This window comes from Sturnus vulgaris, chromosome 22 (assembly GCF_052056855.1).
Source record: "Sturnus vulgaris isolate bStuVul1 chromosome 22, bStuVul1.hap1, whole genome shotgun sequence".
NCBI classification, from domain to species: Eukaryota; Metazoa; Chordata; class Aves; order Passeriformes; family Sturnidae; genus Sturnus; species Sturnus vulgaris.
Genome location: NC_142264.1, coordinates 10,487,229 through 10,503,470, shown reverse-complemented (window position 1 = coordinate 10,503,470; position 16,242 = coordinate 10,487,229). Strand labels below are relative to the sequence as shown.

The 16,242-nt window shown below is 47.1% G+C and overlaps 1 protein-coding gene across 10 annotated transcripts in view; it reads right to left on the bottom strand.

Moving 5' to 3' along the window:
- EXD3 (exonuclease 3'-5' domain containing 3) overlaps positions 1-16,242 on the bottom strand; it is a 248,101-nt gene that overhangs the window by 140,832 nt on the left and 91,027 nt on the right. For all 10 annotated transcript variants that reach the window (XM_014880988.2, XM_088177400.1, XM_088177398.1 and 7 more), the window contains exons 9-11: positions 15,428-15,528; positions 9,699-9,772; positions 8,482-8,520 (exon numbers count right to left, since the gene is read on the bottom strand). In XM_014880988.2, the coding sequence (XP_014736474.2) occupies positions 8,482-8,520; positions 9,699-9,772; positions 15,428-15,528 (214 nt within the window). The remainder of the gene's footprint in view (positions 1-8,481; positions 8,521-9,698; positions 9,773-15,427; positions 15,529-16,242) is intronic.

Below are 16,242 nucleotides of genomic sequence, written 5' to 3'. Positions count from 1 at the left end.
TTCTTGTCTTGGCAGGGAACTGGGGAACTAATCTTGCCCAAAAGTATAATACAGCCAAACTATCAATTGCCAGCAGCCTGATTCTCTGTGTGCAAGGCAGCTGATTTGCACAGGATTTAGAAGCCAATATCTATCAGTGAGCACTCAGACAGAGGCTGATCGATTACAGAGGATTTAAATAATCTGGGATGATTATTGAATGGCTGGATCATTTTACTGCTGGCTGGGTAAGAAGGGCAGAGTGGGTCTGTGTGTGAGAGAAGGCTGAAAAAGTAGTGACACTGGGCAAAAGGAGCCCCCACACCTGCACAGCCCCAGCTCACAGCAGCTCCCACGGGTCAAGGGCATCGTGGGGCTCCTGCCACGGAGCTCTAGGTAAGAACTGGCTCCCACCTGCAAACAGAGTACATGCAGAGCCCTGTTGTTTGCTTTGGTTTTTATCACTGAATCCGTCCTCTCCTTCTGTGCTACTCTGGGAAGCAGGCAAGCTCCATGTCCCATCTTCCTTCCTTTCCCTATCTGGCTGCACAGGTCAGCGTCAGGGCTCTTGACCAGGGTTCCCTTGGTCCTGGAGCAAAAGGAACAGGAGGATTTGCCTGTTTGAAAGTGAGCCTGTCCTCATTTTTACTCAGTGGGATACAAACAGGAGCTGGGGTTGTTCAGCTGGGAGAAGAGAAGGCTCTGGGGAGACCTTGTTGTGGCCCTTTGGTACCTGGAGGGAGCTTATAGAAAAGACAGAGTGGCTTTATACAGTGGCAGGACAGGGTGAGGAGGAACAGTTTTAAACTGGCAGAAGGGAGATTTTTTTTAGATATTAGGGAGAAATTCTTCCCTGTGAGGGAGGTGAGGCTCTGGCACAGGGTGCCCAGAGAAGCTGTGGCTGCCCCTGGATCCCTGGAAGTGTCCCAGACCAGGGTGGACAGGGCTTGGAGTAGCCTGGGATAGTGGAAGGTGTCCCTGCCCATTGCACGGGGATTGGATCAAGATGATTTTTAATGTCCCTTCCAACTCAAACCAGTCTGGGATTCTGTGACTTTTGCCCTGTACATACTGCAGTTTGCAGTCACTAACAGGTATCCTGGACACCACTCCTGATGTTGACTTTAAGGACCTGGTATATTCCACACATTCCTGTAAGGTTCTGCATGATCATCAGTCCTGTATAGTTTCTTACTCCTAGGATGCTTTTCCCACTTGGCAGAACTAAACCTCCCCCAGCACACCCCAGTGGAGTTGAACAGCTCACTGATGCTCTTAACTCCTTAATCTAACCCTGACCTCTCAACCCACAGCCATAAGCCAATTAGCTCTTCTTTATACCATACCAAATCTCCTTCTGATGAAGCTGTGCTGCCTAGTGAATGCCTGCTAGTGACAGAAATGTAATTAGAGTGCTTAGCAGCATGCTGGCCCTGGCTGGTGGCAGGGGGCTAAGGTCAGAATGCATCTCTAACACACCAAAACAATTTAAAGGAGATTCTTCCTCCTCAGTGTGTTCTCTCCAGTTTCCTCTCTTCACTCTCCAGTACTTAATTCGTTTGCACATTAAGGCTATTTGGCCATCAACTTTAAGACTGAGGTCCTGAGCTTTCCAAGGATCCCTTGGCATTCCCTCCCTGAAGCAGAATTAGACACCCAGCTCTGTCAATCTCCAGCTTGGCCCTGTAGATCCACGCTTCAGTAAATGGAGGCTGATTTTCTAGAGTTATTGAGCAAACACATCTTACATCACTCCAGAGAAATTTTTGGCTGACTTTTAGAATTATTTTGGACATTTTTGACAATTTGGTAGATTGGACAGCAAATTATGGCAGTTTGTCTTGGCTTCTTTGTACCTACTGTAATATTACACCAGAATTCATCAGCATCTTTGTGCTTAACCACAATTTATTTATCTAGCAATGTCTAGATTTGTAATAAATAAAACTATTACAATTAGAGTAGACACACCAGCTCTCCAGGTCCTACAGAGAATTAACACAGCCTAAGCCATGCAGGAAGTAGTCAGAAGTATTTACATTTAACTGTACACATCATCCCTTGACAGACTCTTCTTAGCTGGGGAGGCACAGAACACGCTGCATGTTTGGCTTTTCCCATGTGCTGTTTCCTACAGCAGCTGGGGGTTTGTTCAATGCAAAGTTCCCATTTCTTTTAGCCCAGCGGTGAAAACTTCATTAGTGCAGGTGCACATTTGTTGGCTCTCTCCCAAGAGCAGAATGCAGCCACAGAACCGAATCACAGTCACAGAATCAGAATATCCTGAGCCGGACAGGAACCACAGGGATCATCGAGTCCAGCTCTTGGAATTACAGAATGCTCTTCCTGGTTACAGACATGCCTGTTCTCCGCAATAGCCCCATCAGTCATCCTTTTGCTTTCCAGTAACTGGTGTTATTTCAGCTTCCAATCAATATATGATCCCACTGACAAACTAAACTGAGAAATGGAAGGAGATCGATACTTTGCGTCCCCCTTTTCCTCCTACTACAAACTTCAGTTTGTCCATGGTTTAATATTCCCTTCAAACCATGCTGTGGCTGTGTGCTCTCCCCAGAAACCTCCAACAAGCATAGTGAATGCAAAGAAAATGGCAAAGGGAAAAAGCAGAATGAGTGTCAAAGCACTGTCACCCCCACTGAGCTCCTGCCAGTCCATGAACAGGGGACAAAACACAGGGAGAGGAACAGAAGGAGAAATGGGACCCACAAGTAGACACTGAGGGAAGAAAGGCTGCCAGTTTTGATCTGAAACAAAGCAATTTCCCCAGTCCTGACTTCCCAAGAGACACAGCCGACCTTAAACATGTCACTAGTCCAGGTATAAACACTAGCTGTTCTGTAAAGGGGAAAGGGCAAGAAAAATCAAACCTTCACTTTTCTGCAATGGCAGCTGTTAGGGAGCTGCTTAAAGACGTGGAAAGATAAATGCAATTCTTTTGCAGATGGTTGAAGTGGCAGACTGCAGGCAAAACCAGACCAGGAGCAGCTCGTGCATATTCACATACACCCCATACTGGGAGCTGCTGGGCTCCAGTGGCTCAGCACCTCAGCACAAGCACCCACCTGGAGCACCACTGGTGGGACCATGAACATTTATTTCAGCTGATGATTCCTCCTTGAGACTTCTAAGACCAGAAGGAACAAAACAATCATCCAGCAGTTTAATTTCCTGCTAAAGAAGTCCCTAAGTACTGACAAGGGACTCCAAATGGCTGGTTCAACTCGTTTGGGTTTCCACCTTCCAGGAAAAGAGCCAGTCTGGGTTTGACATTTGAGGGATAAAATCCATCCCATCCCTGAATAAACACTTCACTCCAACCAGAGGGAAAGATGATTTTGTATGCAGCCTTATACTGAGAGACATGTCACTTATGACTCACCTCCAGAGCATCATTCCCGTCTGCACATCACACACTGCTTCATTCCCTATGGATATTCAGTTCCTCAGACTTCAGAGAGGTTGCTGTACTCAAAACAATTGAAAATTTTCCCTAAATTCAGGGGTTCCCGGGAAGAACAGTGGATGTGGGTATTTGCAAAGTGGTCTTTTTGACTCTTTGTCCTTATTCAAGACTCCCCAGAGCAGGAGTCTTGGCCAGGTGTTCTGGACACAAAAAAACCTTTGAAAAAATAAATGGCATTCTGCCCTTTAAAATCCCTTTAAAACTTCCCTCCTTGAGTGTAACAGCTTTTACATTTTATTCCAGGGGTAGCTGTGTCAAAATGGCTCTGTACAGAAAGAATCTTGGCATCAGCCACTGCCATTTAGAAATTAATTAGTCAAATAAATAAGATTACATCAACTCCTTGCTGCAGTGTAAGGTAATTTACACATATTAAGTACCAGGAATTGTCAATGTTTTTCCAATGTATTGCACAGAAAGAAGGGCAGATTTCTGAATATTGTCTGTAAGCAGCCTAACAACCCTTGAACTGTTGTGGAACTGGAGTTCTGCATTTCCTAGGAATTACTAGCATCTGACCCCTACTCACCCAGAGAAGGAGCTGGCACAGTGCTTGATTTTCATGGTCAGAAATTTAAAAATAAATAAGCTATCTCACTATCCCAGCTGGAGGAGGACAGAGATCAGCTGCAGGCTCTCCCTGTGCAGAACAAGGGAAACAGCTGCCCCCAGGGCCCATCTCTGCACCCTCACAAGCCCAGAAGAGACTGAGGAGCTGCAGGACAGGGCCTGAGGAAAATGAGGGCACTTTTCTGGGAGGTGCATCCCTGCACCCTCCTCTCAAACCACACACCAAGATGAGAGTGGCCCCAGCCAATGCAGAATCAGAGAATCGTTCAATGGTTAAGGTAGGAAAAGTCCTCTGAGACCATCAAGTCCAACCATTAACCCAATACCAACCACATTCACACTAAACCATGTTCCCAAGTGCCACATCCACGCATTTTTTGAACGCTTCCAGGGATGGTGACTCCATCACTGGCCTGGGCAGTCCGTTCCAGTGCTTTACAGCCCCTTCCATGAAATTTTTATTCCTAATATCTAATCTAGACATTCTCTGGTGCATCTTGAGGCTGTTTACTCTCATCGTGAACAAGAGGCCCCTGCTCCCCAAGAGCACCCACAGAACAAGTAACATCCTTCCAAACAGCAGTGCTTTTCTGAGCAACAGATTTGGTGCTCCTGAGCACCAGGAAGGGTTTCAGATGTTTAATTTTGAGAAGTTAAGTTCCCTGTGCAAACACTAGCACAGAATGGTTTGGGATGTAGCAGCAAAAGGCCCCTTGGCTTAAGGTCAATAAAAGTGAAAATCCCACTTCTACCCATTCCCTGTCCTGGACACCTCACAGTGGTTATAACACTGACAAATCCAAATAAACCAACGGGTTTGAACCCTGCCCAGTGCTGCTTCCAGTCACTGTCCCCAGCAAGAGCTGCAGTGCTGGGCAGTGTGACCCAGTTCTGCTACACAGAAGGAGGAGTTTCATCGCATGAAAGGCCAAACTAACATACAGAGATTTCTTGGTAACTTCTTGGTATGTTTGAGATAACATTTTAAAATGATCTGGCACTGAGCAGCCCAGGTGAGTCTAGAAGGGCCTAGCTACAAGACTCCCAAAACACTGGTGAGAAAACTGCACTGAGAGCAGGGCAGAACCATCCTACACCCAAGTCCTCTGTCAAACTGGGACATTTCAGGTCACCAAAATGCAGGTGTCTGGTGTTATTTGAGATGTCCTGGTGCTCCAGCTGCCCCCTGAGACAGAAGTGTCCCTCAGCAGGGCCTTTCTCATGCTGCCAACCTCCTGCAAGTGTCTCAGACACAGTCTGACACCTAAACCCTGACAGAGGTGGCACCTGCCACCAGAGTCAGTCCCCTACCCTGCTTCTCATTGATATCACAGTTCCATGTGTGTTTACTCTTTGAAAGACTAGCATGGAAAAACTCCTTCCATGGAGAAACTCTCTCCATGCTTTTTAGTGATTTTGTCCTACAGAATGTCCAGGGGAACATCTGGCCTCCACAGCCCCTCTTGCTGCTGGCCTGCAGTCGCTGGTAGGACTACCCTGAACACATCTGAGCAGAGCCACAGACTAGCTGTGCTGGGCTTGCTCTGCCCAACTTGACCTTCTTTGTGCAGCTGCTGAGGCCAGGACAAACACAAAGCATGCAAAAACGGCAGCACAAGGGCACACAAAAAGCAGACAGGAGTCTCATACTCTGCCTCTTTTTCCCTGTCTACCTACCATCAGTATCCTCCACATCTTCCCCTCTTGCTGGCCCTCCCTGTGTTCCAGCAGCCCAGAATCCCTTAGGAAGGGAATGAAGAGCAAGCAGCTGGCACTGAGCACAGAGAATCTCTTCCCCTCCGTCTGCCCTCCAGGCATCTCCTCTTGGAGGTGTTGCAAGGGCTGACCAGGCCTGCAGCAGCCAGTGGGGATGAGGGCAGCCTTCCTGGGGTATGAAGAGGTTTAGATCCCTTTCCTTCCCCTCCTGCCTCCTCTGCCATCTCTGCCTGGACTCTGGCACTGGCAGGTGGAGAGGGCAAAACCAGTTTGCTAGAAGGCTGGAAACAGATTTTATTGGCCCCACAATTAACTCCTGAGTTTCTGCTGTTTATAGGAGCAGTCGGGATCACACCCGAGATTCATCTCACAGAGCAGGAACAGGAAAAATCTGCACTGCCCAGGGTGAACAAAAGAAAATCCCAGTCCCAAAATGTCACTGGCCAGCAATGGCAAGCTCCAAGCAAGGACAGTCCCACCTTCACCAGAGTTCCTGGTATATCTATAATTCCTATATCTTAACCTATATAATCACTAGAGCTAGTCATATCAATATAATTTATGTCTTTTTTAATGGCCGCAGCAAAGAATTAGAAAAAATTTGAAACTGAAAAACATCCCATGAAGACTTCCAACCTCTTTGAACTTCAAATTGAAAAAGTATCCAAAAATGATCCAGTAATTCTGACTGAGCATTTGCCATTGTGGAACCTTTTGGGAGTTTTGGTTCCTATTCCTCCAGGTGACCAGAGGTCACATTGTATGTCATCCTCTTTCTCCTGTCCTTAATAATGCCTGACCAGGCAAAGCTTGGGAGATCCAAACTATGTGAGCCTCTGCTGAACACAGGGATGGGACACACAACACAAATGTCATGGCTCCTCAGCCTCACAGGGAGTCTAAGGAACTTTTTTGATCAGACACGTCAGGTCACAGGTGAAGCTCTAGCCTTTTGTGAAGCTGTTGCCCAGAGCAGCTGTGGCTGCCCCTGGGTCCCTAGAAGAGGGCAAAGCCAGGCTGGACACTGGGGCTTGGAGCACCCTGAGACAGTGGAAGGTGTCCCTGTCCATGGCAGGGAGTGCAACTGGATGAGCTTTAAGGTCCTTCCCACACCAAACCAGTCTGTGATTCTCTGAAGCTCTGAGTGAACTCTGAGCCATTCCCTCCTATAAAGCCCAACCTTTCAAAACCAATTAAGTCCTGGACAATGTTAGTTTTTGCAATGAAATCCAAAACTTCCTCAAAGATCCTTCCTTTATTCCCTCCCTTCCCTGCCAGCAGCAGCCACCAGCCTGCACAGGTTGTTATTTCTGCTTCCTGCAGATGCACAGGTACAGATTCCCATCACTTTCAAGTGATGCCAGAGACAGGGATCTCTGATAGCACCGAGTCAGGCTGATAACAGGCAAGTTTCAGCACAACTCTACTGATAATTACACAGCTATGAAAAATACACCAGTTGGCAACAAGCAGGAAATACAGAGTTTGGAATCCTTTGAAAAGACAACCCTCTGCCCCAGTGCAGCATGCATCTCTGTGCTCTCAGGGCTTACCAGGCACCACATATACACTTCCCAGAGATATCCTGAGCCTCCTGTCTCCAGAGTGGGAGACTTGAGAGCTTTACCCCACATTCCATCATCTACAGAGACCTCTTCCCCACACACACCAAAGCACATCCCGATGTGAGAATCATGGAATCTCCTGAGTGGAAGAGACCCACAAGGATCACAGTGTCCAGCCCCTGGAGCTGCACAGAAGAACCCAACAGTCCTCTTGCTTTGCTGGTGTGTCCAAACAGTGCCTGAGCCCTCAGATCCCTGAGATTATCAGCCTGGCCTGTTACCACTCAGAGCCCACGCTGACCCTTCGGATGGATTTTCAGAAATCCCTAATGCCTACAGAATTCAACCTGAGAGGAGTCAGAGAACAGGAGCAAACACTCACAATGGGGCTGCAATTCATGGATACATAAATAACCACTACTGTTTTATCACCATGGAATTTCGTGCCGTTTCATTGTCACATTTGTAATTATTGTAGGATCAGGCCAAACTATGATTGCCTAAACTCTCTTGTTTATACCCAAGAAAAACCCACCATGCTCCTTTCTCCTTGTGCTGTTAAAATTACTTGTGTCCTGCAGCACAAGACAGAGAGGTCACAACATCAGTGTTCCGTTGAAAACGGTCAGAGCATGCACAGGGAATCTAACATTTATCCCAGTTTCCTCACACACCTTGCCAGCTGCTGAGAAACAGCCTCTTTTCTCCCTTCCTTGTCATCAATCAATGTAAATACTTGTAGTGTTCACTTACAAGTAAGTGCAGGAAAGTAAAAGAAAGTACTTAATCTTATACAGATCACAGAATCACAGAGCCATGGAATATCCTGGGCTGTAAGGGACCCACAAGGATCATTGAGTCCAACCCCTGGCCTTGCACAGACACCCCAACAGTCCCATCCTTTGCATCCCTGAAAGCTCTGTTCAAACGTTCTAGTTTGGCTCCAGCCAAACAAAAGCATTTTCAAAAACATAAAAGGAATTAAAATACAAGTGTTCTCCCTTGCCCTTCCTTGCATTTACAATTTTGCTTCCAATGTGTTGAGAAAGTGCAGTACTGTGATAGCAGGACTACAACATCCTGAGCTAGATATGCTAAAACATCTCAAAATAACCTCCAAGCAAAGAGCCCTGTGAAAGCAGGAAGAGGGAAATCCACACTCACCTGAATGTGATCTGCCCAATTCTCCTCAGTCATGGTTTTCTGAAAAGACAAAATCACTGCTGAGCCATCTTAGAAAAGGGAGGATGTTCCATATAGGAAACTAGAAATGAACACCTCATTGTCCCCACTGGCATCACCTGTGACCAAGGAATGCCCCCTGGGACACACAGGACACCTCAGCTCCTCAGTGTCTCCAGCTGGGGCATGGCAGAACAGAGCTTGGGTGGGGGAATTCAGGGAACTCTTACACCACAGCACATGAAGCATAAAAATGCCTATGCAGTTTGTTTGACTGTTCATCTCTCCAGCCATCCTGAGGGCTCCAGCCAAGGGAGGGATCTCAGGGCTAATCTGCAAGGCTGAGCCTTCACAAAATAAAAATACGAATTTTCTCAAAAATCCTCTAGAATCATGAGGTCTGGGAAAGGAATCTGAGAATTTAATACTCCCATTCTCATGCAATTCAGAGCCAAACTTGGGGAGAAACTCAGGAGGGGACCGGATCTCTGCTCTGCCAAGAACTGCATGAGACCCACCATGAGTCTCACCCCAGAGCTGGCAGAGGGAACAAGGAGTGTCAGCGCCACTTTCATGGAAAGGTACAAGAGCAAACAGGGAGGAAGAGCCTCAAAGAAAACAGCTTTGAGATATCCAAGCATGTAATTTAAATATTAGTGAGATAAAGGAGCCATTTAACCAGAGCTCAGACACAGCTGTGAATGGTAAACAGAAAGCACCAAAGAGCTCTCAGAAGGGACTGTATCCAGAAACAGCTGCCAAATGTACCTTAATGGAAGTAACCGACCAGCTTGGATACTTTAAATCAAGCAAATTCTCCAAAACAAAGGAAGTGGAATGCCAGAGAGAGCAGAACACCAGATCATGAATCCATCCCCTCTGCTAAACAAATACACCTGGATAAATGCTCTCTGCTCTCTCTGTGAATGACCAAGCTCCCTACAGTGATGTCATCCAATAGTAAAGCTCTGAGATGCAGGAGGCTGAAGTGCTCCATTCTCCCCAGCTCCTCTGGCAGTGGTTTGGCAGGCAGCAAAGACAAATCAGAGTCTTCCATGAAGGACTGGGAGGGCTTGGGAGCTGAACTTGAAAAAAAACTTGATCATAAACTATCGATAAGTTGTGATTATCTTAATTAAGTTATTAAAAATGTAAATGAAACAAAAATCCTTATTCCACACACACAACACAGCACGTACCTCAACAAATCTCTTGTAAAAGAGGTAATTCAGGGTTCTCAAGTGCCGCTGATTTATAACATTAGGGCAGAGGGCTGAAAGAAGGAAAAAGACATTTCAGTACACAGCATTTCCTGGAAGTTTTACTGTCTAGACATTACACTTTTCCTTCCCCAGTATCAGACTGGGTTTGTGGAAGGCAGGATGCCCTCACACTTGGAACAATGAGGGACAGAGTCGCACACTGTCAGCTTATCTCAACTATAAACTGTTATTTACACTTTCATCCGTGATTAGCAATGCTAATTCTCAGGTCTGATATCTCTGCTTCCACCACTCCTGAGCGATAAGATCCACTCCCTGGTTCAATATGCTCTACAGTCCATGACTTTACACCTTTAATTAGGCAGCATCCTGACATGGGCACCGCCTCAGTCTCTAGAGGCTGCATTCTTTCAGGTTTAATTGGACCTGTGTTGATAATTCATTGAAGCAGTTGTGAACAGCTCACTCGGGATATAAACTTGTGGCTGAAGTTTATCCGATAAAACAACAGATCCATGAAAGAGGCTCCACATCCATACAAATGGGGTGTGGAATATTGTTTTGCTGAGCTAGCAAGCCACAGTTGTTATTACTTTTATTGCTGTCACCTTCATTAGATATGGCTCATTGCAACTGCAAAACCCAAGCTCTTCACACAGCACCTTGTTTTGAAATCCAGTGCAAGGAGAGATAAAGGCTGGAGATAAAAGACATAAAGTGGCATTAGCATAGGTATCTGTTAGTTCCTGCTGGAGGCCTGGCTGCCTGTACAAGGGAAAGGCTTTGCCAAAGCCTTCCTTGGGCTTTCAGATGGGGCTAAAACATCCCACTGGGAGCCAGAGGGAGCAGGGCCAGCAGTCACAAATACAGAGAACAGGAATGTGAAATCCTCTGTAGCCTCCCTTGAATGAACACCCACAGGGAGAAACTGATTCCTCATCCCTTTGTGTGCCCCACAGAGGGCATGCTCAAGGACTAAACCCCAGGAGAACAAAGAGTGATCTCTGGATACCAGAGCCTGGGATCAGAGGGGTGTGGATTGGAGTCCCACTGGTCACAGCAGCTCTTCAGAGTGCCCTGAAGCATCGCCTCAGAATGTGAACGTTTCCATCTCAAACAGAAATGGTTAAAGCTGTTACTTGTAAGTTAATCTTCCACAGTGTGACAACAAATCTGTCCCCTCACAGCATCTGAGGAAATTACTGCAATTATCATGCAGGATGTTGCACCAATAAATATTGTGATCTTTCCTCTTGATATTGTCCCAATATCTGGAGGAAAAATCATCAGCTCATGGAAAGGAACACTCTCTGAAGCATGTAAGATCAATGTAAAAATTAGTAACACCACCCCCTAACTTAAAATTTTCAAAGCTCTTCAGAAAGAACCATGGTATGACCCCTCCAGGCCACCCAAAAGATCCGCTGAACAGCTTTTTCTTTGAGCTTCTAAAGAAAATATCCAAAGCACAAGCTCTGGCAGAACTGGGAGAGTTGAATGCTTCACTTCTGTGTAGAAAAGAGAGGAATGTGGATGGACTGGAAACATGTTTGAAGGCACTGGTGACATATTTTATTCTGATGGAGCAAAGGAATTGAATTTGAATCTGAGTTTCTATAATTTATTGAAAAAAACCAGAGAAGGATGAATCAGAAACACACAGAGAGGTTGGACAGAGAACAGATTGAGAGCAGCCCTGGGAGAAGGACCTGGGGATGCTGTGGGTGAGAGCTTGACCTGCCCCAGCCCTGAATCCCCCTGCCCTGGGCTGACCTCCAGTGTGGGCAGCAGGGGAGGGGGAGATTTCTGCCTGTCTGCCCCTGAGCTCAGGTGAGACCCCACCTGCAGAGCTGCCCCAGCCCTGGGGCCCAGCTCCTGTTGGAATGGATCCAGAGGAGCCCATGGAGCTGCTCCAAGGGCTGAAGCCCCTCTGCTCTGGAGCCAGGCTGGCAGAGCTGGGGGTGCTCACCTGGAGAGGAGAAGGATCCAGGGAGAGCTCAGAGCCCCTGCCAGGGCCTAAAGGGGCTCCAGGAGAGCTGGAGAGGGACTGGGGACAAGGGATGGAGAGACAGGACACAGGGAATGGCTCCCAGTGCCAGAGGGCAGGGCTGGATGGGATATTGGGCAGGAATTGTTCCCTGGCAGGGTGGGCAGGCCCTGGCACAGGGTGCCCAGAGCAGCTGTGGCTGCCCCTGAATTCCTGGAAGTGTCCGAGGTGTCCCTGCCCATGGCAGGGGTGGCAATGGATGGGCTTTAATGTCCCTTCCAAACCAAACCAGTCTGGGATTCTGTGGAAGATATGAGGGTGAAGGGTAACTTGTAGAGAGACAGTAGAATGGAGAGCTGTGCTGGTATTTAACACCTGAGTAAAAACACTGTGGAGGAAAATCACCATGGAAATCGGGGGTAGGGGCTCTCCCTCCAAAGGCATTCCTGTAAAGTTGTACAAGTCATTCCCTTGTTTCTAATAGAGCATCTTCTGCCTAGTGAGGGCTCCCAGGCCCCAGCTGGGGCTCTCCCTGGTGACTGCCTGGACCTGGGCTTGCAGGTCCTCGAACCCTGAGGATGTGTGGCCAGTTGTGGTTCACCTGTGCTGATGTGGGGCTGTACAGAGCTAGCTGTGGCTCACCTATGCAGATGTGGCCTTGCAGAGCCAGCTGTGGGGCTCACCTATGCAGACGTGAGGCCAGCTGTGGCTCACCTGTGCAGATGTGGCCGTGCACAGCCCTCTCCTGCCCTCTGCTGCCCCACAGCGCGGCACTCCCGGCAGCGCGGTCACACGGACGGAAATCCCACGTTAAACCAAACGGGCAACTGGGTGCTCAAGCGAGGGAAACATTCTTCGTGGTTCATGTTGAAAAAACCTCCGGAAGCCCACGGCAAACACTCGCTCACAGAGATGCTCGTCTGTCCCTGCCCCAGCACAGCCCCACCAGTACCGGGCTCTCAGGTACCCCCTCTGTCCCTCCACTCGGATCTCCCTCATTGGCACGGCGGCACTAAGCCCAACAGATGAGGCTGCTACACTTCTCCGAGCAGGATGCTTTCTACCTCAGACTCGGGAATTGTCAATGAAAAACATCACGGAGCTCCCTCTGTGTCCTGGCTGTACCAAACCACAGCAGAGAACAGACTCAACCATGTCAACCCTGGGAAGGGGCTGTTCCCTCATCTCTGAGATCTGTTTTGACTGAAACTTGCATTTGTAAAGTCGATCTCACAGGGTCTCCAACGGCTATTAAGTAATTAGCTTGTAAAAGCTACAGGCTTGTTAAGCCAGAGCCCACTGACCGAGGTGTGAGGAAAGACTCTATAAACCTCAATTTCCTCAATCACACACCACTTCTGCTCAGCTTCTTCCTTCCCCAATAAGGGTAATTAAATGAAATAGACACACGGTTTATTGGGACACCTTTGGGACACAGCAGAAAATCTCCCACTTCCCATGCCCTGTTTGGGAGTTAACAGGAATATGAAATACATCTCTGGAAAAGAACAGGAGGACTAATCTAAGAGGATGGCTTTATTTTGTTTTTCTCTAAGGTGTGAGATATTTTTTTTTAATTGGGCCACCTCCTATCTGGCTCTGAAGTTTAGGGCTGGCAGTTCCCATGAGTGTTCTCAATTGCTGATGGACACCTCAGCTGTGCTTGGCAGTCAGTGTGATTTACCGTGAGTGGGCAAGACTGAGCTCAGGCAGTGAAATCTCCAAGTCGATTTGGAACTGCAAGAACTGAGTCACACACAAGTTTGCCTTCTCATACCCAGAAACCCCATCCTCCTCCAGCCCTTCTCACCAAAGCCACTTCCCTCCATGCTGCTGCTCTCAGGCTCTCACAGTGAGTGGGAGTCACAGGGAGGAGGAGACAAAAAGCAGCCGCAGCATCAGATGAGCTCAGGTGAGGTGACAAGAAGTATAAGCTCTGCATCACCACCAGCGTTCTGAGCGTGCTCAGAACAAGAGAAATGAGGGTTTCTTTTATCTGTATGTTTTGCTCAGTATGCTTACTTTTTGTGTACTTTTCCCTCCCAGTCGGACTTGCTTTCACTGAAGAATGGAGAAAGAACACCCAGAAATTCAGCAAAAGGGAGGGGAAAGATGGGAAGACAGAGAAAGCCACATTACTCCAGCTGCCAGCATTTCCTAATTCAGTTCCAGCACACCCAGTACTAAGGCAGCAATTCCTCTGCAGGTATTCATCCCTTCAGCACTTCAAAGGAGACTGACAGCCACAGTTTAGCAATGTGTGAATTCCTGCTTGTAATTACACGTGGTATGATGTAAGGAATAAACACCTACATCCTATATGGGACTGTGGAAGTCACCCAGCACTGGCTTTAGCTGAAGTCCAAACCAGGTGCCCACATCCCCTCTCACACCAGCAGAGGTGGGCAGCCTTCTTGAGCAAGAACTTGCCCTACATTGCAGACACTGCAGTTTGCATGGGAGAAAGGGCTGGAAGGACATTTGTCTGGAAGAACATTTGTCTGGAAAGAATGGGATTTGTATTTACCCTAAGGAACTTCCTCAGCAGTGAATGGCTGTGGAGGATCAGCAAGATCACCAGGTCAAAGCATGCTGCATCCAACAGAGTGCACCTGAGCCCAACACATGCTCCCCTCCTACATTTTTATTTTCTTTAATTATTATTTCTCAGGATTTTGCATGTGAACAGTTACATCATTTCACCTCTACCATTATATTATGCCCTTGGTGGAGCTTTCATAAGGAAAGGGGAACAACTCTTTTCTCTTTACAGATCATCAAGAACAACATGGCTGACTGAATGCCCAACACTGCCAAAGAAAGAAAACTACTGAAAACTAATGAACTCCTGGGAAGCTTTTAATTTCTAAATAAATCATTCCTATATGTTTCAGCTTTCACATGAAGGTGCTGGGTTTAATTATATCCACTTCTACTCCAGTGAAGGTTTGAAAGGTTTATCTTACTAACTTTTGAACACCAGTCTGAAGATGGGAAGATTACTAGTGCTGCTGACAGGTATAACAAGCCCACAGTTTGTGGTTAAAAAACCCTTTTCAGTCCAAGAAAAGAGAATTGCATACCTTGGGTTGATGATGGAAACCTCTGCAGGGTAAAAGTTAACGGTGCATCTAAAAGGGTCTGGTGCAAGGCCCCAAAGAGAAGGAAAAATCAATAGTCCCCACTAAGAACCAAAGTAAAGCAGATTTTGTTAGAGAGCTGCTGGGGAAGTGATAGCAAATGTGCCACTTCTCTCGCAAGGCTGCAAGAGCCTTAAAATTCTCCCCCAACCCTAGTTGATGCAAGAATACAAAGGGCTGTGAGGCTCCTGCTTTCCAAGGGTTATCTCCTCCCAGCTGACGCACCCGCAGCTCAAGAAAACAGATCCCCAGTGAATAATGACTTGCCTCTTATGTGAGAGAAAGGAGTCATAACTCAGAGCTGATCATGGTGTGTTTATGCACAGCCATGCTAAGGTCAGGATTTATTTCAGATCATGGCAGAAGCAGTCTATCAGTCACCAGCGCTTCATTCTTTGACAGCACAAAGTAGTAATTCTCATAACTTACCAGCTTTGTTTTTCAGTATCATTAATTAAACCTTGAAATTCCTCAGGATAAATGACAGCAGAGATTCCTTAATGAACACCGAAGAAGACAGATTTACTTTGTTCTTTTATTACTGAGATAACTCCACAATATGTTGCAATATCCCATACCTGGGTCAACGTTGAATCTCTCCAGGAGCCTGAAGACCAGCTTGCTGAGCATTCTGCGGTTAAATTTTTCGGGTTTGTACCTGGACAGGCCTTGATATGGTCTGTAACAACACCAGAAAGACATCTGTGGCATCACATAAAGGATGTTTCCCAAATAGCAGACATTTAACAGCAGAGAGACTGGCGTTTGCAGGATGTTGATAAGGACAGCCCCTGCCTTTCCCAAGGTACAGTGAAAAGCCAACAACACGACTACACAAATTTCAGTCAGCCACTTGAAGAAAGTACAGAGGCTCATTTTAAAGAAAGAGAAAGTGAGCAACTCCTTTTCATCTCTTTTTCAGAACTGACAGCAACTATTGCAGCTACACTGTGACTCTGACTGTGCTGCTGGCTCTGAGTGACAGGAATTATTCAAGTGAGAGGCAATTCAGAAGTGAAAAGACACACCATGAGTTGATGAGCACAGGAAGGTTAACCACTTGCATCTCTTGTTTTTCTGCCACATCATCACAGTGTTATCTTCCTGTCAAACCTGTACAACCGATACTGAAAGTCACCCTTGTCTGCAGCAAAGCACGAGAGGCTGATTGTTCCAGCCTCCACGGGAAGCTTTGATACTGCTCTGCTGCTGGGGTGTCCTGCACAAGTTTCACCCTGCAGGAATGGAGCATCTGTCAATAGCAAGGATTCTTCTGTCCTACAGGCTGAACCATTGGAGAAGGCTCTGGCACAGCCACCAGAATTTTTCCTTTTTCAGCCGAAAAGTCAATATATTGCACTCCCTTAGGCTGGGACACGATCACAGCCAGCCA